This window comes from Phragmites australis, chromosome 15, assembly GCF_958298935.1.
Source record: "Phragmites australis chromosome 15, lpPhrAust1.1, whole genome shotgun sequence".
Classification (NCBI taxonomy): domain Eukaryota; kingdom Viridiplantae; phylum Streptophyta; class Magnoliopsida; order Poales; family Poaceae; genus Phragmites; species Phragmites australis.
In genome coordinates, this window is record NC_084935.1 from 1,738,179 (window position 1) to 1,764,744 (window position 26,566).

General features: G+C 40.3%; 3 protein-coding genes across 7 annotated transcripts; all 3 read left to right on the forward strand.

The window, feature by feature from the left end:
• The first annotated feature begins 851 nt into the window (after positions 1–851).
• On the forward strand, positions 852–6,360 carry LOC133892693 (uncharacterized). Of its 2 annotated transcripts, XM_062333598.1 has the most exons (11): positions 855–1,390; positions 1,903–1,990; positions 2,079–2,170; positions 2,274–2,392; positions 3,301–3,416; positions 3,499–3,626; positions 3,734–3,820; positions 4,452–4,512; positions 4,634–4,674; positions 4,767–4,887; positions 5,747–6,360. In XM_062333598.1, exons 1-11 carry the CDS (start codon positions 1,038–1,040, stop codon positions 5,804–5,806), a joined length of 1,266 nt encoding a protein of 421 aa, XP_062189582.1. In that variant the 5' UTR covers positions 855–1,037; the 3' UTR covers positions 5,807–6,360. The 2 variants fall into 2 exon arrangements, 1 of the variants encoding a protein (XP_062189582.1); XR_009904401.1 differs by lacking the exon at positions 5,747–6,360 and having other exon boundaries at positions 852–1,390; positions 4,275–4,512; positions 4,767–4,816.
• On the forward strand, positions 6,029–14,909 carry LOC133892691 (protein ENHANCED DISEASE RESISTANCE 2-like). 4 transcript variants are annotated; one of them, XM_062333597.1, is made up of 22 exons: positions 6,029–6,131; positions 7,785–7,859; positions 9,959–10,012; positions 10,099–10,164; positions 10,523–10,623; positions 10,702–10,757; positions 10,860–10,976; positions 11,062–11,102; positions 11,187–11,287; positions 11,364–11,459; positions 11,551–11,615; positions 11,698–11,769; positions 11,882–12,037; positions 12,190–12,419; positions 12,534–12,576; positions 12,687–12,832; positions 12,921–13,022; positions 13,507–13,551; positions 13,629–13,769; positions 13,861–13,956; positions 14,159–14,260; positions 14,475–14,909. In XM_062333597.1, exons 1-22 carry the CDS (start codon positions 6,120–6,122, stop codon positions 14,658–14,660), a joined length of 2,103 nt encoding a protein of 700 aa, XP_062189581.1. In that variant the 5' UTR covers positions 6,029–6,119; the 3' UTR covers positions 14,661–14,909. The 4 variants fall into 4 exon arrangements, with proteins under 4 accessions (XP_062189581.1, XP_062189578.1, XP_062189579.1 ...); XM_062333594.1 differs by lacking the exon at positions 6,029–6,131 and adding an exon at positions 6,889–7,346; XM_062333595.1 differs by lacking the exon at positions 6,029–6,131 and adding an exon at positions 6,889–7,346 and having other exon boundaries at positions 12,217–12,419.
• Positions 14,910–18,588: 3,679 nt separating this feature from the next.
• On the forward strand, positions 18,589–21,028 carry LOC133893488 (uncharacterized). Its single transcript, XM_062334515.1, has 5 exons — positions 18,589–18,832; positions 18,919–19,021; positions 19,130–19,773; positions 20,728–20,795; positions 20,884–21,028. Exons 1-4 carry the CDS (start codon positions 18,725–18,727, stop codon positions 20,782–20,784), a joined length of 912 nt encoding a protein of 303 aa, XP_062190499.1. The 5' UTR covers positions 18,589–18,724; the 3' UTR covers positions 20,785–20,795; positions 20,884–21,028.
• The last annotated feature ends 5,538 nt before the right edge of the window (positions 21,029–26,566 follow it).

Here is a 26,566-nt window from a genome sequence, read left to right on the forward strand (position 1 = left end):
AACATGGATTAGAGATTTTTTAAGTAGGAGAGATAAATAGAGCATTATTAAGGAATTTATTTTTTTACCATATAATCTAGAATTAGAAATAATTTTAAAAATTAGTTTATCACATAAGAAGAATATTGGTGAATTTTTCTAGATTTTTTAATTTTATTGGAGTCTATAACAATTATTAGAAGTTATAAAAGTAACTTTTTGAAGAATTTTAATTTAAATTCTACACATTTTTTAATTAATATAATTAAAAATATGTTGCATATGGATTATAAAACATGTAAAAACTTTTAAGATTTTTTAAAATAGAAGACCACTAATTTTTTATAACAAAAGTCTCCTGCGACTAACAAACAGTAACCGTGTTTCGACGGGAGTTCTGTCAGCAGCGTCACGAAGGCCCTATTTGTTTCAGCTCAGGATTATAATAAGCTAGCTTATTTGTTCTTAACTGAAACAAACAGCTAGTTTATTTGTTCAGATTATTATAAGCTGAAGTTTAGATTATAATAATTCTATAAGATGTGAAAATGAATTTATTTTGGGTTTTACTATAGTACACATCAAATTTAGAAAAAATTACCCGCGCAATGCCACTCTCCTCACCCTACACGTGAATTCCCCGTCCTCTATTGAGGGCATTGCAGACTTTTGCCAATAATTCAGACTCTAATAATCTAGGTTGTCAAACAACTCACAACTTATTTTCCTTTAGTTTATCATAATTCTATTTATTATAATTCACAATCTATAAGGCACTTATTATAATCCTGAGCTGAAACAAATATGATCAGAGTGAAGAAGGGAAAAAAAAAATAAAACCGATGGTAAATAAGGAGGATGAAATTTTTTAATGGTAGTGAGGGAATATGACCTTTTTTAAATGGCAGTGAGGGAATTAGTTCTATGAAAAGCCCCTTCTCCCAATCGTCGCCGGCGGCGACCACCAGGCACCAGCCCGCCACTGCTGCACCCACCGCAAGGCCTCAAGCAACGAACTCTTCGCGAGCCACTTCACCGAACCCCGAACCGCCCGTCCCATGGACGTCCGCCGCAGGCCCGCGGCGGCCGCTGCAAGGGACCAGCCTCGGCAGCCGCCGGCAGCTGCGGCGCCGGCGGAGCCGACGAAGGAACTGATCCTCCGGCCGCCGAACCTGGGCGTAGTCGCTGCGGCGATGGTGCTCTTCCTCGCGCCCTTCTCGTACCTCGCATTCGTGCACTACCCACTCGCCGCCGATCTGCGGCAATCCATCCTCATATGCGGCGCCATGAGCCTCGGCGGCTTCTTCGTCGCGCTCCAGCTTATCCCCGTCGCCGCACGCTACCTCCTCCGCCGCCGGATGTTCGGCTACGACATCAACAAGAGGGGCTTGCCTCTGGGCGAAATCCAAGTGTGAGTGCGCAAGTAAATTTTAGTATAGGTGTTTCTGAGGCCTGTATTTTTACATGCCCTGTTGCAAATGCGATTGCTCTAGGACTATATTTGACTCGATTTGGGTGTTTGGCATCAGAACCTAGGTTTTGCTGGTTCACCGTTTCAGCTTCAGGGACGGTGATTTTAACGTTGAGAAATGGGAGCTTGTTACATTGGCATTAATTAGTTGTTAAGATTCATCGTGGATACTATGAATTCGAATCACAATACAACAGTAATTGTCACTAGAAGTGATTTCAGCTCGATCAAAGTGAATACATTGGGGTTTTGATAGTATAGCTTCAAAGGCTAAATTAGCTGGTTTTATTCGGTTCTAGTGCATAATTTGGAAATTAATGCCTCAAAAAAGTTTATTGTTTCAGAAAAGGTGCATAATTTGCACTAAATCTTTAGCGTGATCTGACTACATACGGATATAAAGATGTTAATTAGCATTTTTTGTCTGTCTAAACATCGTATTTGTTTTGCAGGCCTGAGGCACTAGGCCTTGTTGTTGGGATTGTCTATTTAGTCATTGCAATTATATTTCAACAATTCAACTTCGCAGCAGACTCCATGGTATGTTGTGACTAGTAATCTTTTTGACATCATGTTTTATGCCCTGAAACATGTGTCACAGTTACTTTTTGTTGACTTCTTGTTTCAGTGGCTTGTTGAATACAATGCAGCATTAGCATCAGTCTGCTTTATGATTCTTCTTGGATTTGTTGATGATGTTCTTGATGTTCCATGGAGAGTGTATGTTGTTTGTCAAACTGTTTTTCAGTTCACTTAAATAGTGATGTGCCATCACTATCACATTGCTGATAAATTTATTTTGGAATTGTGTGTTTTGAAACAGGAAGCTTCTGCTGCCCACAATTGCATCACTTCCTCTGTTGATGGCATATGCTGGTGGTACCTCCATCAGCATTCCAAAGCCTATAGCCCCTTATCTTGGAGTAGCAGTTTTGGAGCTAGGTATGTTCATTGTTTCAAACATGGGAATAGTTTTTGAATGTGAATATTTACTGTTTGGTAGTTGCACAATATTGATCTAGGGTTGCAGGACTGATGATTTTTACTGTTGTTGAACAATCAAGAGGTAATTGGGTAAATCTATAGCAGATCACACTATAAAAAAAATCTATTATGCAGTTATTAGTCATTAGCCCTTAATCACAACTCATAGGATAGAATGTGATTATCAGAGATTATGTGTATTGGTCAGCACCACATTGTGTCAAGTCACCAGCAAGGTGTTGCCTGTTGGCACTTTTTTTTTTTGTGTTCCTCATTCTGTGCTGAGGCCCCTTGTAAGTCTTTAGCTTTTCCATTGCCCATAATAAGCCTTAAACTCCGAATCTTGGTCCCCACAGACTGATGGCACTAAACTTACTGGTATTTTAAACAGAAGGCTTGTACGGGATAGTGTTTAGAGTCTTTTGGAGATTTGTGAAATGTTGAGAAGTCAACAACGGTTGACTTTTTTATATCATTGGGAACACAGATTCATATGCTTATGATCTTGTGCCTGTTTATCACTTGTATTCGCAAGAGGCTCACAACTTGTTTGCATTTTGATAGTTTCTGATACATTGTGTTGATCGTGCATGATAATTCTGTAATAGTGCAAGGATGTTATTTCCTTATTGGCAACAATGTCTTATGCTTGATGTGTGGATGTTGAAAGCTAGAAATACTAGATAGTAATATGCCTTCAGTGCTCTTTTTAGTGAACTATTTTTACATTTTCTTTTATTCCATGTTTACTTATTTGCTTTTGCTTATAAAACTTACTCTATTTCAACTCTGTAGATGAGCCCTGTTTGTATTCTATAATTAAAAGCTATCCTATTCACTGACCTTTCGTTTCCTTTGGCATGCAGGTTCATTGTACAAGCTATTCATGCTCCTGTTAGCAGTCTTTTGTACAAACTCAATAAATATACATGCTGGCTTGAATGGTCTTGAAGTTGGGCAGACAGTTGTTATTTCTGCTGCGGTATAAACAGAATATATGTCTTATGAGAAGTACATAAATCTTGAATACCACTCATCTCCTGATGATTTATAACATTTTCCAGGTTTTGATACACAATGTAATGCGCATAGGATCTTCTACAGACATTGAAATCCAGCAAGCTCATGAATTCTCTATTTATCTTGTCCTGCCTTTCCTAACCACTTCTTTAGCTTTGCTAGCCTTTAACTGGTAAGGACCTTGAGAAGCACACTAGATCTGTTTAAATCATAGATTTTTGCCCCCCCCCCCCCCCTTTTTTTTTTGAGAAAGCATCATGTGTACATGGATGGCATCAGGTATCCTTCATCTGTTTTTGTTGGTGATACCTACACCTATTTTGCTGGAATGGCTTTGGCTGTGGTGGGAATTTTGGGACATTTCAGGTAAACATCCTCAATTATCTCCCACAAGTTTCATTACTTTATTACTTACCAGCCAAGAATACTGAGCCAGCTTATTCCACATTTGACTGTTTATGATGTGGAATGATACACTATTAGCAGTCTGATGTCTGTAGTGAACGGCTTCCTTGTTCTGGGCACATGCGCATCAAAGTCTTTCCCTATGTTTGTTTGTTTGTTTATCTCTTGCTGCATGTAAATTAGTGAAGTGAGTAAACGTTTACATGGGAAAACAGTTATTTTTTGGAACCTTAGATTCCTGAGACTGGGAGAGGGGATTTACAATGGAGTCTGATGGTGCTTGTAGTGTACTATAATATCCTACAGAATTCTGGTTGGATTTGACATCTAGTTTCTAAACATTTTGTGTGATGCCTGTTTAACTTCCTGTGTTCATATCTTTGGATTCATATACTTTTATCGCCTGCCTGTGTAGGGTGGATGTGTGGGGTGGAAAAGCTATCTTGACTGTGAACCCAAACTTGTGCCATCAACACTTCCTATGCACATCCATCTGCCATATATAGCATTAGCATATGCTAGTTTTACATACAGTTTACTTTACCCGTTATTATTGAATTGCAGCTGATTAATGACTGTTTTGAGTTTGCAGCGAGACGTTATTGCTCTTCTTTTTACCTCAAGTTCTTAATTTCTTGTGCTCAGTCCCACAGGTCTGGATAAATCCTTTACGTTTCTTTTCTTTATTTACCACTTCATTGAGATAGTTTCCTATTTAGCTGATTAGGTGCTCAATATGCTTACATTTTGGATTTATGTCTTTATTTCCTACAGCTCTTTCACTTTGTTCCTTGCCCAAGACATAGGTTGCCAAGGTACTTTTGTATTGACTTGACCTGCAACCTTCAAGAGAACTTACTGTAACAGGATCATTTATGAAGTTTCTGAAATCTGTTTCCATTGACAGGTTTGATCCTGAAACAGGTCTGTTGACTGGTACCAAAGATGGGAATCTAGTTAACATATTCCTTAGGTTATTTGGAAGATGCACAGAGAAGGCCCTTTGCATAAGGCTCCTTATTTTTCAGGTAGATTCTGCAAACTACTGTTTCACTTAATTGCAAATTTGTTTCTTGACTTCCAAAGATCTCATGAACTAATTGACTATGTGTTGATTAGTTGGTTATGCAGCAAAGATGTCATCATTATTTACATTTGCAAAATTCTTATTTGGAAAATCAGAACAGGAGATATGTTCTTTTGTAGCAGCAGGAAAATTTAAGAAAGAACAAAGTTAAGTAGACACTTAAGTTGAACTAGATGCACAAGATTCAATGGTCAAATCAGAATTCAGATGAACTATAGACATCCTTCTCAGAGCACACATCAATCTAAATCAGCAGAGTTGTCTAATATATGTCGCTGACACTAGCTATAGTGCTTGCCTGCTTGGTGTTGTCAACATATGTCGAAATTAACAGAGATTGGTTTAAGATACCAAAATTGTTCAGAGCATGCAATATGTCAAGGTTTTTAACAATTCATTGTAATTTTGGCATGATTGCATCATTGAATTAGCTGTTTTTTTTTTTGAGGTAGAATTAGCTGTTCTTAAAGCTCAACCAATTTCCCCAGTTATTGCACAGATGTGTGAGCACTCGGAAAAATCGACACTGAATAATTTCAACTAAACTTGTGCTTTGGATACTTCAAATATCTGCATATTGGGTGCTTTGAACTGACCGGTTCTACGAACCGACTGCTAGAAATCTTAACTTGGTTTCCCTTGTTCAAGTACATATGGTGATGAGCAGCCACATGAACAAATGATAAATTTGTTTTGCAAAAAAAGAGAGATAAATTTGGATACTTAGAGTTCTATATTTATGTGACATCGTGCGTGCATTTCATTTTGGGATCATAACACCACGTCTTCATGTCTGACAGGCTCTTTCTTGCATATTCTGCTTCTGGCTAAGATACATGCTTACCGGATGGTACAAATGATCACCTGCAAAAGACTCTTCGCTTGTCGCCTTTCTTAAAGTTCGCTCGCAAATCAGTTGCATCTGATGGCTGTTATTTTCCTCGACATATTTGTAGACTAACCACCCAAATTTTCAAATACTGGTGGAAGGGCATCTCGCTGTTCACGCATTTGCTTTCTACCGTTAGTCTTTGGGTTTGTTTGCTTCACTTGTGGCATCTATTTTACTGCAGTTCCTTGTATCTCTTTACAATGGGTTCAAGGAAGTTTGCTTGCCTGCACAGCTGTACTCTGCACGCCATTGGAAGAAAAAAAAACATTTTCTGAGTTACAATGAGAGAAGAGGTTTACCTCTATTTGTGTATCACGGTTCCCATTTCTTCTCTATAGCTTTGTATTGGTAGCGTATAGGGTCTTTAGATCTAACTCATTTGTTTGGTTTGAGAAATGAAATGGATTGCCCCATCACCGTCTCGTTACTCATATATGAGTTGTACTAGTGTTTTTTAAAATCATACCAGTTGTAGTGGTGTTTCTTTAAAAAAATCTTGTGAGTTGTATTGGTGTTTTTTTTTTTTAAAAAAAATTGTTTGGAGACGTGTAACGGTCTTACACCACTAGATTGATAAGATAACTCCATAAAGGACCATCCAAGACGAGATCATTGATTCATAATAAAAAGCACCCCACCAAGCAATGTTTTGATTTTTTTGAAATAGGTATCAGTCGGTATTTCAAATGTCAATTAAGGCGTTATCAATAATTAGAGTGATGATACCCTATTTGGGTCTACACATGGAGGTGAGAAGTGAGATGAGCTCATGTCAAGGTTTATTGGCATACCAACTGTTGATAGGTCTCGGTATCTCTCTCGTCCTGGCGTGTGGGAGGGCCGAGAAGTGCCACACGCACGTCAACAGCATGCATGGCGCCTACGTGGTCTCCTGTACCACCCTTTGTTGGCTTAACGAATATTGATATGTTCTCTGTTTTTTGATAAGAAACTAGTCGACACTCTAATTGCTGATAATGGCATATATTTATACAATTTTTTATTTTAAATTATATTTTTGCATTTTCTAATAAAATAATATTATTTCAAAAAAAAATCAATGTTTTGGTCCCTCAAAATCAAATACTATCTTTAGAAGCTTAATTGATCCACAAAGGCTAGTGGGGTTGCGCCTCTCGCGCCCCGCCACCCTTCCAAACCGCCCTGCCCTCTACTTCGATGGATTCAGTTGAGTCTCCACGACGCGATCGCCCCCGAGGAACATGCTGCGCTCGTCCGCGTCCAGGCGGGAGGCCACCGCGAAGGCCAAGAGCGGCGAGCTCCCCAAGTCCGCCGCCATTTCCTGGAAGGACGTCGCGGCCATCGCCAAGAGCGGCGAGCTGTCCAAGGCGGTGGCCGCCGTCAGGGAGGCCGCGGCCGTGCACCACGAGGGCTGGATGGTGCGCTACGACCGGCGGAAGATCGGCAAGTCCTTCTTCCACACGCGCTACTTCGTGCTCGAGAGCAGGCTGCTCGCCTACTACAAGAAGAAGCCCAAGGAAAACATGGTAGGAGTATTTGCTTCGTGCTCAGATTTTTCCATATATATTTGTTAGGGTTGTTCTCACGGAGAACTTGAATCTCCGAAAAGTCTCGATTTACAATTTGGTAACACGTTCAGTGCTCTGCCTTGCTAACCTAGTTGTATGGCTTGTTCGCCGGTAGATCATGCAAGGTAAAGTGGTGATCCGTTAAACATGATAATGTTATTCACCATATGCCAATCAATTACGTTTCAATAAATGCCGATTAATTAATTATTATGTTGTGGTTTTCTAGATTTTCCTTTTATAACTTGCATTCTTGCTATTTCTGATACTCTACTGAAAATGATTAATTCTGCCTGATTTGCCACCATACAATGCTTCCTGCTGCCAAAATTCCAAAATCACACGAGCCCCTTCTGATGTTTGTTAACTTGGTGGAGTTTGTGGATATTCATCCAGGTGCCGCTCAAGTCGCTGCTGATAGATGGGAATTGCAGGGTGGAGGATAGAGGGCTCAAAACACATCATGGGCAAGTGAGTTTCCTCTCCTCTTTTGTCCGATAGCTTAAAGTCTGAATGTTACAAGTTCTTAGATCATAACGGGGATAAATATCGCTGAGAGGATAGCTAGTTGGCGTCAGCTGTTAGGGATGAGAGATTTAGACTATATATGAGGGAGATGAATATGGGAAGAGACTAGATTAATTCTTCTTGCTTGATTCATAATACACAACTATTGCCAACTATATATAGCCAGCCACCTTACAGAGTTACAATCTGATTACAACTCGTTTATTCCTTTCTGCCAATTCTAACTCAATCCTAACCGAATCTAACTTGACTACTTCTCCTAATCCAACTTTCCTAACATATATTTACTGATCTGGCCTTCCAAACTAATTTATCTATTCCCTAAAACCAAAACAAACTCATCTCTTTAATCAGCTGCGCTACAGTAATCTCCGCCCGTAACATTTCTCCTCTCATTCGGCGACAGCTCACCCTCGAGCTGTAGGGTGGCAGCCATGGATGCAGCCCTTAAAATCCTCACGTTGACGAATGGTTGTAGCGCCAGCATGACACATTGGAAAGTGCAGAGTAGCGCGTACATGATATCTGTTTTCTGAACATATAAGGATGTTCACGCGGCAGTTGTTGATAGACACTGAAATCTAAGACTCCATGACATGCCTAATGCATACCTTTGCCATCCCATGAAAGACGGCATTGGAGTTGGTGGATTTTTGTGGTGGGCGGTAATGATGTCGGGCATTCCGTGATGGTGACTGGAGATACAGTTGCCGCCGGTGAAGGAGCCGCTGCACTTGATGGCGTACCACTTTGCAGGATGTCAGACCCACACAAAGGGGGCACATCGATTGCGGAGGGGGCTGCTGGTGGTCCTGTTTGGAGAGATCAGCAACCGATGAGACGGAATCACCCGTGATCGGAGCTTGATTTATGCCGATAGCCTTCTCCACTGTGGTGACACGACCCACGAGGCTGTTCATTGCGCACGTGAGGGTGGACAGAGAGTTTTGGATGTTGCCCAAAAGGCCGAGCTGCTGCTTGATGTCGTCCAGGGTGTTGTTGATGGATGTGAAACCCTCCTGATACTCCTTGCGCAACATGTCTTCTCGAGCAACGAGCAATACTTTGAATTGCTCATGTTCAGCATTTGAAGCCATGGAATCTGATATCAATTTGTTATGATCTAACGGGGATAAACATCCATCGAAAGGATAAACAGATGGCGTCAGCTGCTAGAGATGCGAGATTTAGACTATAGATGAGGAAGACGAATATTCGGGGAGACTAGATTAATTCTTCTTGTTTGATTCATAATACACAACTATTGCCAACTATATATAGCCGACCACCTTACAGAGTCCCAATTTAATTACAACTCGTTTATTCCTTCCTGTCAATTCTAACTCAATCCTAACCGAATCCAACTTTCCTGATATATCTTTACTGATTTCATCTTCCAAACTAATTTATCGATTCTCTAAAACCGAAACTAACTTATCTCTTTAATCATGTGTGCTACAGTAATCTAATGCCTTTTGCTGATCTGTGTTGGGATCAACTCACTCAATCCCTCTTATTGTTGAAAATGATTCACTCAACTCCTCTCTTTTGTTCTCTCAAACTTGAATCACATAAGTTCACATAAGAGAACACAAGAGTAGTAACTCAGAATTATTCTTATCTAGTAACTTCATACTGCTACTCACTACTTCTCTTTGTACCTTCACACTACTCCTATTAGTAGCTTCACACTACTCCAATTTGTAGCTTCACTCTACTACTTGGTGTGTATAGAGGTACTGCCCTATTTATAGGAAAAACAACTGGTCTACTCTAGCTACATTAGATCGTTTGCTACAGTACCAGTGAGGCTCACCTGCTACAGAACTGATGGTATAAGGAGCGGCTCTGTACAGTACCAAAGTACTGTTACTACAGTACCCGACATACTGGTGCTACAGTACATGCAGGGATTATACTAACAATCTGCATAATGTATCTCACTAAGTGTTCCATGGGCATGTGATTTTGAACTTCCCTTGGCAACCGAAGCTGAATTTTCATTTGTTATTCTCATGCCTCCTTTGGGTTTTTATTTTCAGATGATTTATGTCCTGTGCATTTATAACAAGAAACAAAAGGAGCATCAAATCACGGTTTGCTTTAAAGCTTGACCCTTCAACAGAACCACAGTTCTCCTTGATTCATGTATCTTCAAGTCACAAGTAAATTCAATTCGCAGATGGGTACATATGATATTGAAGATGCATTGACCTGGAAAAAGAAGATAGAGCTCATCATTGATCAGGTGTAGTAGGTCTCTGTTTCAACCAGGCTTTACAAATACGGCACAGCTGCTATAAAAAAAATCTGGAAAAAAGCTTGAATTTCAATTGCCTTTTTCCAGATATTTTCAGAAGGCAGTACTGTTGTACAATAAATCACAGTGTTAGAATGTGATATGAGCTTCTTAGACCCCCTAGCTCATTGCAGACGCACTTGACTACCGTCTTCAGAAAATTTGCAACTTGAATTAACTGAATGGCACCGAATGGAAAACTAGGCAGCACTCTATCTAAACTCACTTGGATTGAAGAAATTTTGCAAAATCAAGGGCAAATTCTGTATGTTGTTTTAACACATACAGATTCCCTTCATTCTTGCAGCAACCAGACTCTATGACAGCTAAAAACCATAAGGCGTTTGCTACAATGGACTTTGACATGGAACTTGGAGGGCAGTTTTCGTTCTCGGATCGTGACAGCGCGTAAGTGGCACTCCATCGCTTAGAGTATCTTCTGTGAGGCGTTTCACTGAATTAGTTAGAAACTTATTACTAATGTAGAGCTGAAGACGAAGAGGAACGGCCTACCTTGACTCGCAGGACAACTATAGGGAACGGTAAGAAGTTACATTAACTAATCTGCGTGAAGAGTACTTATTCACAACAATTATTTTCATTTTTGCATGTTACAAAATTCAACATATCATTCCTGGTGCTAGGTCCCCCTGATCCAATACATGATTGGACCAAAGAGGCTGAGATTAGTCTGTCCAATCAGAACGACCCCAATCAAGTTTACTCCAAGAAGAATTGGCGACTACTTAGATGCCAAAATGGCAAGTCTGTGTTCTTATCCTTAGGTCATTAATCATTCCTTGTAGGATTATTGAAGTTGGGGTCTTACTGGTTTGTCATTGGCAGGGTTGCGCATTTTTGAAGAGCTTCTGGAAGTTGAATCCCTTGTATGTTCCAGCTGTATTTTTTTTATTTGGACAGCGTCTGAAATTGTGAAGCTGACGACAACATATTACTTTGATGCCATGTAGGCAAGAAGCTGTAGCCGAGCTATGAGGGCTGTTGGTGTAGTGGAAGCCACATGTGAAGCCATTTTTGGGCTGGTGATGAGCATGGATGTAACAAGATACGAGTAAGCATCTGGTCCTTTAACTTGATACTTTTCCTAATACTAATATTGATCTAGTTGATCTTTCTTCTCCATTTAGGTGGGATTGTAGCTTTCGCCATGGTAGTTTAGTTGAAGAGGTTGATGGTCACACTGCAATACTATATCATAGGTTGCAGCTGCATTGGTGTCCAATGTAACTTCAATTCTCACAGGCTGACGAGTTCTTATCAATTGCTTTTGCCTCTGATTATTCTCAATCAATCTTCCATCTACATGGCATGCAGGTTAGTCTGGCCTCGGGATCTGTGTTATGTTCGGTATTGGCGGCGTAATGATGATGGAAGCTATGGTAAATTGTTGAATTGTTACTTTTTCCTGTCACCTTTACTGTCTTTAGTGCCTTATTTTTTACACTGTGTTTACGCATGCAGTCGAGCTATTTCGATCTACAGAACATCTGAACTGTAACCGCCAGCGAGGATTTGTGAGGGCTTTTATTGAAAGTAATTTCCTTGGGTCCATATTAAATCCTGCATCGGCCTTTATGAGACACTCCAAATAAACAAAAATGCCAACTTTGATTCCTTTTTTTTCCCTGAAATTTCTACTATTCAGGTGGAGGGTTCAAGATTTGTCCTCTCAAGTGTCGCAATGGAAGGCCTCGTACTCAGGTTCAGCACCTTATGCAGATTGACCTGAAGGGATGGGTACTGAATTACTCTCCTTCCTTTCAGTATCATTCTTTGCTGCAGATACTGAACTGTGTTGCCGGTACTGAAATACTGTCTTTCCTATGCCATAACCATTAGCAACTTCATATTTAGTACGAAAGAGCAAAATATGTTTGTTAAATTTACCACTCAGCCCTATTGTTCTACCGATTCATTCTGGTTCTCATGGCTCCAATCTACACTTACTCCCAGGGCTGCGTGAATATTTTTCCCAAACAGATGATATCCATATAACTCCAAGGATTCCTGCAATGGAGAGCATGGTTGATGCGGCTTCAGCACAAAAGGATCAGAAGCTTCAAGAAGTTGACTGCAATACTAAACCAGCAGATCAAGGACAAGCAGAAAATAAAAACATGGGAACGATTGATGAAGAATCGGATGAGGACGAGGAGTATCAAGTCCCTCAAGCTGATATAGAGGTGCCAATTGTCCTGGACCAAACTATGAGCAAACAATTCATGAATGCTTAGCTTCCTACAAGTTTAACGTATTTTCTCACTTCGTACTAAACCTTGACCAAAACCAATGTACAGGAAGGCCCTAACAAATCTGACAATGAAGCTAAAAACAACAAGGGTTTGTTTCCCTCTTTAATTCTATATTCCTGCATTCTCGTATCTGTTGTTGTCAAGTTCCAGGTGTTCTTTTTTTTTTCTGTAACCACGGTAGCTATGCCATTATGACAGATGAGCCTCCAGAAAAAATTGTTTTTTCTTGCTTTTCTGGGATTCTCTGTCGTGGTGCGGATGAGAAAAGCCGCAACTGTTGGACAGTACCTGATAGCAAGATTTTTAAAGTTCGTAGCAAGAACTTCCCGCATGACAAATCAAAGGTCTAAAATTTCAAGTTTGTGCTTTATTGATTTTTTAAGCATGTCAGAAAATATCAATACTCGCAACACACTAATATCCAAGTTACAGATACCTGCAGAAAGTTATCTCATGGAGCTTGCGGCCATTGATTGGTTTAAGGACACCAAGCGTATGGATAATGTTGCCAGGCAAAAAGGTTGTGTTGCTCAGGTAACCAAAAGCTGGCCTAATAGTTTATTCTATTCTCATATTGCTGCTGTTATTTTTGTAATTTTTTTAGTAAGATGTTCGTAATTTTAATATCAGGCTATTGCACTAACACTGCGAAACAGTCTCAGTCAAGGAGGACCAGCACAAGAAACTTAACTAATGTGCATATTATGTGTTGTCAATTTCTATGAACAGTGCACGAGGCTACCTCAAAATATTTCTTGCTTGTCTGCATGAAGGACTACAGTTATCATAATTCAGTGCTTGTTGAGTTGTGCTCCAACGCTTTTCAAAATCAACTAGTAAAATGGGCACATTAAAGTAGATTGGCTTAATGCAAAAATGATTTCTTCTTGTCTAATCTCAATCATCATCTGAATATAGCCACTTCAGAATTCAGACTCACTTCTGCCTGAAGTGGCATAGAATCAAATCATATCCTCATTCCCTTTTTTCACAGCTATATCTTTTACTGCTTTTACAGGTTGCTGCTGGGAAAGGGACGCATACATTTGTTGTCAACTTACAGGTAAGTTGGTATTCCGTAAGACTTGTTTTCAATCTTTATCCATTTGAAAAAAAAGGGTGAAGTTTATCCTCTCGTAGATTCCTGGATCAACTCATTACAGCCTGGTCATGTATTTCGTCACGAGTTCCTTGAAAAAGGGATCATTACTGCAGCGTTTCTTTGATGGCGATGATGACTTCCGCAATAGTAGACTGAAGCTAATTCCATCCGTTCCTAAGGTATTTTCTCACACATAGCTATGTAGGGTGTAACAACAGTTTTGTATTCTTCGACTTCATTTTAATTTCAAAAGGGAGGGAAAATCTTCAGAGCTCTTGGATAGTACGGCAGAGTGTTGGGAGCACCCCTTGTTTGTTGGGAAAGGCTGTAGATTGTAGCTACGTACGAGGTCCTGGGTATTTGGAGGTAAGTCGTAAAACGTCATACTAAAAGTACTTCTAATGCATTGCTTATGATTTCATCCTTGCTTTGTGTGAAAGGTTAATCTCGATGTGATATGGCTGGGCAGATCCAAATAGGCTGGGTGTTACAATTACTGATTGATGGAAGTGAAACGTTTTGGTCATTTGTGAATACGGCAATGCATCTCAGCGTGCTGCTTTTGCAGGTGGACGTTGACATTGGTTCTTCTGCAGTAGCAAATGGAGTTTTGGGCCTGGTGTTTGGTGTTGTCACAACATTAGTAGTTGATATGGCTTTCCTAATACAGGTCGGTGTCCCTTTTCCACCTTGATGAACTTTTCTTTGACGTAGCATTGATGAATTTTTGTTTTTCTAAAGACTAATAATACAATTCAATCTTTCTAAAGATGGAATTATTTTAGTTGGCAAAAAAAGTTTCTGGCCCTATCAAAGAACATAATGTTTTCTCCTATTGTATGTATGGATATCACTTTTGACTGCTAGCCTGATATAACTTGTAGGCAAACACATTTGATGAGCTCCCGGAGCAAGTTATAGGCGCAGCTCGGCTGGCTCATGTGGAACCGTCTACAGCTGTAGTTCCGGACCTTGAAAATAACAGTGACAGCAACAAAGATGACAGCAGCAACGACGATAACAACAACACTACATCCTCGGAGGATGATTTGTCAAAGAAAACCAACTGATTTGGCCTTTCTTTGAGGACTTGGACAAGAGGCGCGGATTTGATTCTTCTCTTTTAAGCTCCATTAGTTCTCCAGTACTGGCACTGCACCACTTGTAGTTTGGTAGTTGATCTCCACGAGCGCCTATACTTGAGTTCATAACTTCAGACATCAATCTTTTCCTCTCTTGTTTTCATTGCAGTTCATTCTTCAATTTTTAATTTCCACTCCAGTTTTGGAGGCGATTCAATGTACATGTTGGCAAAGTCATACTCTGATGAATACGCTCAACTGTCTAACTACAGTATATGCCATTAACCAACAGATGACAGTGATGTGCTTACCAACAAATCGGAGCAGGGAGAAGCTGCGCTAAGCGTAGTTGGCGAGAGCGTGTTGTTGCACCCGTGTTTGAGCCTCGCTCGACGTCGGTTCTCATCAATTTCACAGTCGGGGTCTTACTTACTGTATTTCCCGCAAAAAAACAAATCAGAGCAGGGGCTCAACTAATCTCTTGGTCAAATCATAACTCTATTAAAAGAGTGATACCAAATGACATTGCAAGTGCTTTATTTATTCAAGGAGAAATAAAATGGTCATTGGTTGTCTAGAACTAGCGTGGGCTGTTCAGACCACGTACGCCTAATTCTCGTGAAATCAGTTATTTCATCCATGCCAATCTATACCCTCATGGCGGATAAACTACTCAATTGGGTAATCAAGGAAATTGATACTATTCGATGCAAATTTCTCTGGACAAGGACTGATAAATCTATGCGGGGCAAATTTGTTGTTGCATGTGGCGCGGTCTACAAACCATTGAAGCTTAACGGCCTCGACGTTCCTGATCTCAGGCTCGTTGGCTTCACGCTGCGCCTCCGCTGGCTTTGGCTACACAAGGCTAACCGGGACCGGGCTTGGGCGGCACTGCAATTGCAGGTTGAGCTGGAGGTTCGAGCCATGTTCGACGCTTCTGTCTTTGTGCGGCCTGGTAATGGCGAGCGCGCCCTCTTCTGGTCAGATGCGTGGCTCAGCAGACTCACGATCAAGTTCATGGCGCTGACGCTTTGGGCAATGATTGGATGTCGTGCCATTTGCATCTGGGATGGTAGCGCAAGCACTGAATGGCAGGCAGTGGATATGAGACATTGAGGGGCCGCTAACGCTACAGGTGCTCATGGAGTACGTCTACCTCTGGCATTGGCTCTCGGTCACCCAGTTGGAGGTGCAACAAGAGGATACCTATGTGTGGCGATGGACCTGCAACGGGATTTACTCGGCGAGGTCGGCTTATGGAATGCTTCACCTCGGTGGTGTTCGTTTTCATGGAGCAGATAGGATTTGGAAGTCTTGGGCTCCTTTTAAAGTGAAGTTTTTTATCTGGCTAGCGTCGCGGCGACGCATTTGGACGTCGGATAGGCGCTTGAGGCACGAGTTGGATGCTTACCACGCTTGCTAGCTTTGCGATCAGGAGTCTGAGTCCGCGAATCACCTGCTGCTCAGATGTTCCTTCTCCAGGTTTGTCTGGTGGGAGGCTCTTTCGTGGGCCCACCTTGATTGTGATTTCCTCCTGGATGCCTCTTTTCAAGATTGGTGGGCTCACACCACCTCCTTGCAGCCAGCGGCGATGTGGAAAGGCACCAACATGTTTTTCATGTTTGTCGATTGGCATATTTGGAAGGAACGCAATGCCAGATTATTCCATCATCGCTCCTCTTCGGTGTCACTGCTTCTTGAACGGATCAAGGCGGAGATGGAATTATGGATAGCAGTGGGAGCACGACACCTAGGTCGCTTATTCTGTGAGTAGTCCGTTAGGCCTCGCGGCACTTCGTTGCCACCTTGCGTGAGTCTCCTTGTGTCGCGTTTGTAACCAATATTTTAGTGTTGCCTTCTTCTTAATACAATGATGCGAGTCCTCATGCGTACGTACTAGGCCCGATTCGTTCCCTCTTCACCTAGACTGGCTTCGATTTTATATATATAGATATAGATATTATATTTATTCGACACCTATGCACAGCGTACCTGCAGCATATATGCAGACCGTGCACGTGTCCGACCAAGTAACCAACCAAGCTTTGACACGCGCGCTAGTTCCACTGACCCAACACGCTTCCTCCCACCTACCCCACGAGCCCACTAAATGACCAAGCGTGTTCCCACCTCGTGAGCATTGATTGCAACTATCTGTTACAAATAAGCATAGAGCAGTTACAACTATATATATAACGAGATTACAACTTACCTGTCCATGTTAATTGATTGTAACTAACTGCGATCATGTTGCAATCAATAATGTTGTAACTATATTGTTCAGCATATTATAATTAAAGTGATTACCATGTTGTAATTAGCCCACACTCAATTATCATATTGCAACTAGAATGTCTAACATTTTGTAACTAGAGTGTTTACTATGTTGTAACTGCTACTCACTCAATAATGCATTATCGTAACTAGAGTATCTAATATGTTGTAACTATATTATCGTGACTAGAATATTTACTATGTTGTAACTATGTTGTTCAACATGTTATAACTTGACTATCTCTGAATCACAACTATAACTCAAGTTGTAACTGCAGTATAACACAAAGCGTAAAAAGGTATCCAACAACTAGTTTTTAAAGTAGTCTCTTTATATACACTTCCCCCTTTCACTCCATACCTCTTGCCCATTTCGAATCAGATAGCTCTCTAAGGTAAAAAGACCCTCTCCTCTCTTAAAAAGTGTTCCACTTTTGAGAGGGATTTGAAAAGAGAGTTTGAGTGTTGGAAAGTAAAAGTTGATTTTTGAGCATTAAGTATCATCTCTAAGCTTTTGAGTTTGCATTTTTTTTCTCTCTTCAAGTTTGAGAACTTCGAGAACAATATCATGTCTCTCCGTTCTTCGATTATTCTGCATAATTGCTTTACTTTATTGCAAGTTCATAAATTATTTTGTGTTAATCCTTATGTTTATATCTCATATAGGATTGCATCTTGTTACTTGCTTCAGACTAGATTTAAATTTCATATTTAATTTCATTACGACGAAATTTCAGCTTGTTTAGAGTATTTTTTTTAAAAAAAAATATCTATTCACCCTCTTAGGCCACCATCTCGATCCTTTAGTAAGTTTCGTTACCCAATTGCAGTAGCATTTATGCAACCACATATTAAGGTTTCCTTAGAACGGAGGAAAACTAAAGAGAATTTGGAAGTTTGGAAATGTATTTGGAGCAAATGATTGGCACCTACAAGTTCCTTTTAAATCTTTACTACCACTTTACCCAAGATTTTCTAACCAAGAAAAATTGTCTAGCCTAGGAAAAACTGTAACCTTAGTAAACCCTGAAGCCCATATGCATTTTCATAGGTGACTTTCAAGGGTAGCAATATCTTAATCACCTCAAAATTAGCAATTCTCGTAGTTTGTTCACAGTTTTTCCGAAACTCCATGACATGTGGAAGGGAAATTAATTAGATCCCCACTCTGACCAAGCTACAACCTTTACCTAAATTTATTGTGATACTTTTGTTAAAAGAAAACAATTTAAGTGATGAAGGGCTAGGAACAACAAATGTCTTTACCACTGTTATAAGTCATTCAACGATTGAACAAACGACGTACATAATGCCTGAATTATCGATATAGACCTTATATAGCGGGTTATCTGACTTTATAGGCTATGTTTTTTTTTATTGTCACAAACTAGATTTTATGGAGAATTTTTTTTATCAGATTATAGATTGTATAATTTCGTAGTACAAGTTAACTTATGAACTATAAAAATCCACTTTTAAATATAATCATTTATTTTTTTCTTTTTACTTTTAAGGTGAGAATTCATAATCAGAAGAATAAATATCAAACATGTTCGAGAGCGTATCCTTTGAGATAAGGATCACCCTATTTTTTTTAAAAATTATCGGAGGATTGAAAAGCTCGTCGCTGGGCCGATGGATGGTAATATATACTTGTCCGACCCTCCGCGTGCAGATTGGCAGCAAATCCGTCAAACCTAGAATCGAGGCGAGCCGGCGGCGGAGGAGACCGAAGAGGAAATCGAGGCGGCGAGGGAGAGGGAGCGATCGGGATCATGTCCCTCCGGGCCCTGGGTTCCCTCCTCACCCGGAGGATCCCCCGGGCGCAGGCGGAGGCCCTAGGGTCGGCGGCGGGTAGGGCAGCTCGCTCTCTCCACACCCTCGTGAGTCTCCGTTTCTCCCAGAACGAAAAATTGTTTCTTCTTTACTAGCGGTGGCTCATTTAGAATTCTCATCCCGCCCGATGCAGGGTGGTCTCGCCGTTGGCGATGGCACTTATGGTGTTGTAGCCGCGGCTGCGTTGGCTGGATTGGCCGGAGTCCTGCATTTCAAGAAAGATGCAGATGAGTCAGGTATGAATTGAAATCGCCTGTCTTTATATTCCTCGTCGTTAGCTTTAATTCGTTGCGTGTATGACCTAGCCATGAACCACCAACCTGTTCTATTCATACATACTGTAGCTGGCGAGGTGACTGGCGATGAGGCCAGGAAGGAGGTGCCTGACAGGGAAGCCGTCAAGAAGGTGACTGGCGGGGAGGAAGACAAGGAGGTGACTGGCGGGGAGGCCATTAAGAAGGGGGACATGAAGCAGGCAGCCGTCAAGGCACTGTTCGAGGACAATGGCGACGACTTTTCCTTGGAAAAGTACCTCGCTGAAATGACCGAGCTAGCTGCTGCGCAAAAGAAGGCCCGTTACAAAAGAGAGGTGTCTGGTAAGAAGGCCATGAATGAGGTGACTGGCAGGGAGGCCGTGAAGCAGGAGGACATGAAGGATGAGGCAGTCATGAAGGCACGGTTCGAGGACTGGATCAAGGAGTATGACCGGAGATACAAAAACGAGGAGGAGAAGGCTTGGCGGTATGAAATATTTAAGGCTTTTGCGAAGACTGTGGACAAGGCAACCGCGCAAAGTGGAGGAGCCCTTTTCGTCACTAACCATACCGCTGACTGGACCGAGGAAGAGTGCGAGTGTCTGTATGGCGGTGAAGTAGACTGGGATGACTACCTCGATCACATCAAGTCTTTGATTGCTAAGAAGAGGGCCAAAGAGGTGTCTGATAAGAAGGCCATCAGGGTGGTGACTGACAGCGAGGCCATCAAGCAGGTACAGTTGCCTAATTATCTGCAAGAGTATCGATGCTCATTCAATAGAAATGTTTCAGATCATATCTTGTTTTGGACGCTGGCAATCATATCTTGTTATTTCTGAGATTCTGCTTTAGAATCTGCAAATTAGTAATTCAATTTCCTATTGGTGATTAGTTGATGTATTAGTTATTGGCCAAGCAGCTAGCAACTAGTTTGCTCTTGATCTCCTAGTCATTGCGCGGTAGTTGCAAGTAGCAACTGCACCATAGGGGCACTGAACTCAGTCCTGCTGGTTAGTGTTAACATGAATAACATTGCCCTTTTGTTCAAACATTTAAGCAAGTGTAGGCGAAATAGCTGTTCAATTTCCAATTGGTGATTCATTGTTGTATTGGTCATTCATGAAGCAGGTAACTACTCCTTCCTCACTCATTGCTCTTTACAATTTGTTTCTAGTTGTCTCCCTAATTATTTGCGCAGCAATCATTGTTGTTCTTTTCATAGAAATATGCCCTTTCTGGAAAATGTGTGTTAGAACACAATGACGTGTGCACAAATCGTGTTTTGGGCGACAAATTGAACCTTATTTTTTCCTGTTCTTGTTTCGATTTTAGCTGCACATGCATGTACCTTGCAAGAATAACTAAACAACGACCCAGTACTAACATTAGCCTGAACATGCACTTTTTTCTTTTTACTATCTTGAAATTGAAGAAACTTTGAGATGCAATTTTTCCTCTATAACTGCTACATTTGAGAAACGACATGGACTATTTGGATTGTGCCCCAATCTGTGTACTACAGTCTAATCCTAAACTGCTCTTGTCGGAGCTGAGCGGCAATGCAAGTAGTCAGGTTTTAGTGTGAATGCCTTCTTAGCTTCATAACGTGTTTATATCTTTCCAATCAGCTGCACCATTTTTCTATTTTGAACAGCTTGTAATTTTTAGCATTCTTTGCTTGAGAACAGAGAAACAAGGAACTAGGCGCAAGTCACACCCAAGGAAGCCAAGCAGACAACCTCTAGCCAGAGAGGAGGTGAAACTAACAAGCATTTGAATGGTACTTTTGTCTTCACTCTGTAGTTATACCACTTACAAATTTGTTTCTTTCACGGATGAAGAAGCACCGTCCTGTCTGCAATTCTCTGGAACAGTGAAAGCTTGTAAATAGTCTTTCATGCATGGATAGCGGCATTAAAGAAGTTTGGAATTCGTGGAATGGTGTACTAAAATCTATGTTATGAGGCGCATGGGTGCACTTTTTCATTCTGTTATGATCTAGCTGAAGCAGAAGAACCAATCATGAGTAAATGTATTTTGAACTGCATAGCGTGCCTATTTGTGAAATTATATGTATCCTAGTGAAGTAAGGAGCAGTACTTCAGTTCCAACTGCACTAGAATGTGTACGTTGGCTATCCGGATCATGGAAATGTTGAAGCACCGACAAAATACGTAGGAAAAAGTTAAAAGAATAACTGAGCAAAGGCGTACTGCTTCTAAAATCAAGAAAGGCGAGTAGATAACATATATATTACCTGTTGTGTGTTTTCTTATCTTGTATACGCATGTTGGTTCTTTATTCACGATGTAAACTCGGAAAACACTTGTGCCTTCATAGGTTTTAGGCAAACAAATTTATGCGACACTTCCGCTGTGTAGCTTTTGCTGGTGGACATTAAAATTTGTTATATGATACTCTCCAAAGCTGGATATAGCCGGAAGATACTCAACATTGGAATATAACCAGCTAAGTTCTCGTGCGTTATAACAAAAACACAGATATTGGTTGTGATAATATCAATCACAAACTTAGGTGTAGTGATGTGTAAAGATGTTCAAATGGATCATATCTACTGGATCGGTTCGAATCACGACCCAAGCACGGCACGGCTCGAGGCTAGACGGGCCGGACCGGCATGGCACGAGGTCCCGAATCGTGCCTGGATCGAGCGCGCAGCACGACGGGTCAGCACGGTCCGACCAGGCAGGCATGAGCACGGTCCGAACTGGCCCGGGCACGCAGTGACCCAGGAGGTATGACCGGCCCGGCACAGCACACAGCAACCTAGACGGCACGGCCCAACGGGCACGCCTGGGTCGACTGTAGCCGTTGTGCATGAGCTCGGCACGCGGAGGCACGAATGGCACGCGGGAATGGCCCGTTTAACCCGTTAACAGGTATTTTTGAATTTTATAGCCGTTTTGTTTCCATTTGAGCTTCAAAAAAATCAATTTTTTTTGTGCAAAAAATCACTATTTTTCACCTATAAATAGAGGATCACCTTACCCTTTCATTGCACATCAATAACACCATTTTCTCTCTTATTTCCTCCTCTCATTCTTGTCTCAAAGTTCTTGAGAATTAGCGATAATTTCGCAAAATTAGTTTGAATTGTTGCCAAAAATCCGAGCAATTCCAAAACCGTCATACTGCTGTCTTGACGTTGAAGAAATCTTGGTGATTTTTTTGCATTGTTGTTCATTCCTGTTTTGCTATTAGTTTTATTAATTGATTATTTCTAACTCTGAATATTTGCATTTTTTTTCCATTGGACATTGATCGTTGATGCCGATGATCATGATCATAATACATCCATTGATCATGATTTTTTTTTTTTGCAATGAACGGCCCCTTTGATACTAGTGCTGCAGGTGATGATGGACCCGACGGTGAACCTCCGGTTGGTTCACATGTAGGTGATGCAGCAGCACCTCCATCGTCAGTCTCTACAAATGCACACGTATCAGCAAGCACTAGCTCTAAAAGATCAAGAGCCGGTATTTTCGAAGTTTGGCAAGACATTGAAAGGTTTTGCAGAGAGGAAGATGGAGTAAGTGCCAAGTATGTTAGGTGTTATATTTGCAAACATGAATTATCTGCAAAGCCCTCAGGTGGAACTGGACATTTGAAGAGACACGCCACAACTTGCAAGCGAAAGAGTGGAACAGCTATGAAGCAGACGGTGCTGCAATACAACCCCGACAGCTCTGTTCGTCATTGGGAGTATGACTTTGTCAATGCTCGAAAAGAGTTATATCGCTTCATTGCAAGAACGGATCTACCACTCAACATCGGTAAGTCTCCTGCATTTGAAGATTATATTTGGTGTGTTTATTCATACACACTATCATCGGCATGAGGGTCAAACTTTACTCACGGAAGCGCATTGTTATGTTGTCAAAAGGATACTAGAGTTTTTGAAAAAAAATTATGATTCAACTGTAAGTTTATCGGGAGTTTATTATCTAACATCTTGTTTAGTAGTGCATAATATTGTTGAAATTGCTACTCATTTAAACATGTATGAAAATGACAATCTTCTAAAAGATTGTGTAGTTTCTATGAAATCTAAATTTTTAAAATATTAGAAAGAAATTCTTTTATTGTATGCATTTGTCTTTACTTTAGATTCTAGAGCTAAAATCGCAGGTTTTTTTAGAGTTCTCACAATTCTAGTGATGCTCTTGGCTATGATTATTCTACTTATTATACTAATTTTCGTTCTAAGTTATTCGATGTTTATAGTAAATGTGAAACAAAGTATACCAGAGTTCGCTTGCAACGACCTCCACTAGCATCCACAACCAGTAAGAAGACAATAACGTGGGAAAAAATATTTGGTGAAGGTTCTTCATCAAGAAGTTCATAATCTTCATCACGATTGTCTACGACTACGAGTGCTGGAATTTCAAGATCCGGAGGGAAACTAACTACCTTCATCGACAGCGACGTTATTAGTCATGAACAAGAAAATTTCAACGTACTGCAATGTTGGCATGAGCATAAGATGAATTATCCAATGTTTTTACTGTTAGCACGAGATTTGTTAACGATTCTCATATCTATAATTTCTTCTGAGGATGCATTCAGTCTTACTGGAATGATAATGGAAGAGAGAAGAACAAATCTGCCAAGTGAGATGGTTTAAATGCTCACCATAGTAAAAGATTAGGAATAAGCTGAAGCAAGAATGCAACACACTGCAGAGAACATTTAGCTTGAAGATTCATTCTAAAATTTGTATCTAGATATTGATAAGAATGTGTAATTTTTAATTTTCTGAGCTAAGGTGTACTCTTTCTTCCTTTGTTAGAAAGGTTTTTAATAAGACAATCTATCAATAAAGCTCATTTTTAAATTAATTATGTGTCCCTATTATTTCTAAATTTTTATTTTTTTCAAAAACGATTCACCACCCACCTCTCTTCTTGGCCTATAAATACCATCTCAAACTCCCTGTGATCCCATCGACCACTCATCTCTCTTTTTCTACTTGCTAGCCAGTAGCCACTTGCCCACTTTAAGATATCAATTCCATATTTCCATTCATGGATCAAGACGTCGAGAACTCGCGTGCATGGTTATGGATGTGGCAACATTTTGAAAAGGCCTTTAGAGAGTTTAACGGTGAACATGTAAGATTTGCTAAGTGTAATATATACAACCATGAATTATTTGTCAGATCTCCAAATGGAACGGGACACTTGATGAAGCATATTAAATATTGCAAGCAAAATTCTGGGTTTTCTAATAAAATCATGTAATTTTCAGAGCATAGCCATAGGTTATACTCTTTTTTCCTTCTAGTAGAAAGGTTTTTAACGAGGCAACTAATCAATAAAGCTCTTTTTTTATTTATTTTCTATAATTTTTTTGATTTTTTTGAATTTTGTAGCTATTTCTTTTTATTTTTTTCAATTTTTGAAGTGCTGCCGAGCCGAGCGTGCCTCCACCGTGCCCGCCGGCCCAGCCGTGCGCCGTTGGGCCACTGTGTCGTCGTGCCGCCGACCTGCCACTGTGCCTGCTGGGCTCGTCGTGCTGACAGTGCCGTGGGCCGAGGGCATGGCACGTGGACCGACACGGCACGACCCGTTACAATAGTCGGGCCTATTGGGCCTTGCTGTAGCTGAGCCGTGCCGAACTGGGCCCGTGCTGGGTCGGTCCGAGTGGCTCATTTGGTCATCTCTGGTGATGTTGATGTGTCATATAGAGTGTCGCCGAACGAATACATTGGGAGAGATGTCGTAGTTTGATTTCAGATGAGATCTGAAAAAGAAGAAGGAGATTATCTACTAATTTTCTTTCTAATTTATTTTTTCATTAGTAAAATGGGTCTATATCCGTAGCCAGAAAGAGGTTGGAGGATGATGTGGATATTTTACTGATAGGATTAAAAAAACTAAAAATGGCCTCAATGCCCTTCTGACCTACTGGGCCCACATGTCAGCCTCCCTCTCTCTCTTAATGCCGCCTGTATCGATGTCCGCCTGTTCATGATCTTCGGTATGGCCTACGCTTTCAGATGTACCCATGCCGCTTGGGCGTGCCCCTCTCTGCAACGGCGCTAGCTACTCATAGCCGGAGTCAGGCTCTCATCTTCAGGGTTCGAAAATGTGATGAAATTCGGTCGATATTCGCGAAATTCGAAGAATGCGAACGACTCGCATTCATAAACCAACCGATTTTCAAAAATGGAATTAAAAATTCAAAAAATAATAAATAAATTCATAAATTCATAAAAATAATTTAAAAATACTAGAGACAATTCTATACGGAGGAAGTTTGAAAAAAAGAAAGATACTGAAATGGATCGTATGAACAGGATGATTTGGCCCATCACGTTAAGGAAAAGTTTAACATATAAACAAATATTTTTCTTGTGTAGTGAGTATCTTAAGAGAATCTTTAAATTTTGTTTCATTTCATTTAGAGTTTTATTAATTTCTCCATGATTTGTACAAAGTTTACGAGCATAAAGTGAACATATTAAGAAACAACATTGGAATTAACTTTACATGTATATCGTTTTTTTTCTTACATGAAGCATAGTATAAGTAAACTAATAAAAGTGGTTTCACTAATTTTGAAGGTGTGAATTGGTTAGTTGTGAATTAATCAGTTGCAAAATATTTACACAATCTTGCATGTTACAATAACTACTCCATCCGTTTGTAAATATAGGTCGTTTTAGACTTGTGCATAAGGATTAAAAAAGTAGATCAAATGACCTTGTTACCCTTTATTTATTCCGCATTAGAAAAGATAACTCATTCAATTGTGAGAGTGGTAGCATTTATTAAACAAGGGTAAGACGGGAACAAAAAAGAAAAAAATATATAGAAGTTCGAGAATGACTTATATTTAGAGAATAGTTGAGGAGGCTAAATTGTAAAAGACATATGATCATGTAAAAAGACTAACAAAATTGGTTTCATGATTTTTGGATTAGCAAAGAATTAACTATGCATTTAATTAGGTTTAGCAAATGCATTTTCTCACAGAAAACATTCAACTTCTTCATGAGTATAAATACTTTTATCATGTAGATCATGTTACAAGAGAACCAACAAAATTCGTTTCACTTGGTATAAAGGTCAGATGAATTAGTTATTGATTTTACAAGGTTAAGCTATTTTTTGGTTTTTTTATTGAATTTCACTAAAATTCGAGAAATGCGCTCGGTTTTTAAAGAATTCGAGCGGTTTTTGACATTGATCGAAATGCGAAGAATGTGATCCAATATCGGTAGAATTCATTCGAATATCGATGAAACTGATCGCATTTCGGGCACCCGATTCAAGCGGATTTTACCTCGATCAATCGGGTTTGACCACATGAATTAGTTCAAAATTTGGGTCGTGTTTCTTGATATTCACTATATTCGGTAATTCGACCACCCTCGAATTTTCAGCTGACCTCGCATTCATGAACCTTATGTAGAGATTGGTGACGCTGCAAGAGGGTGTAAATAAAGACACTCATTTATTGAATATTCAGGGTTACAACTTAAAAATATATAGCACT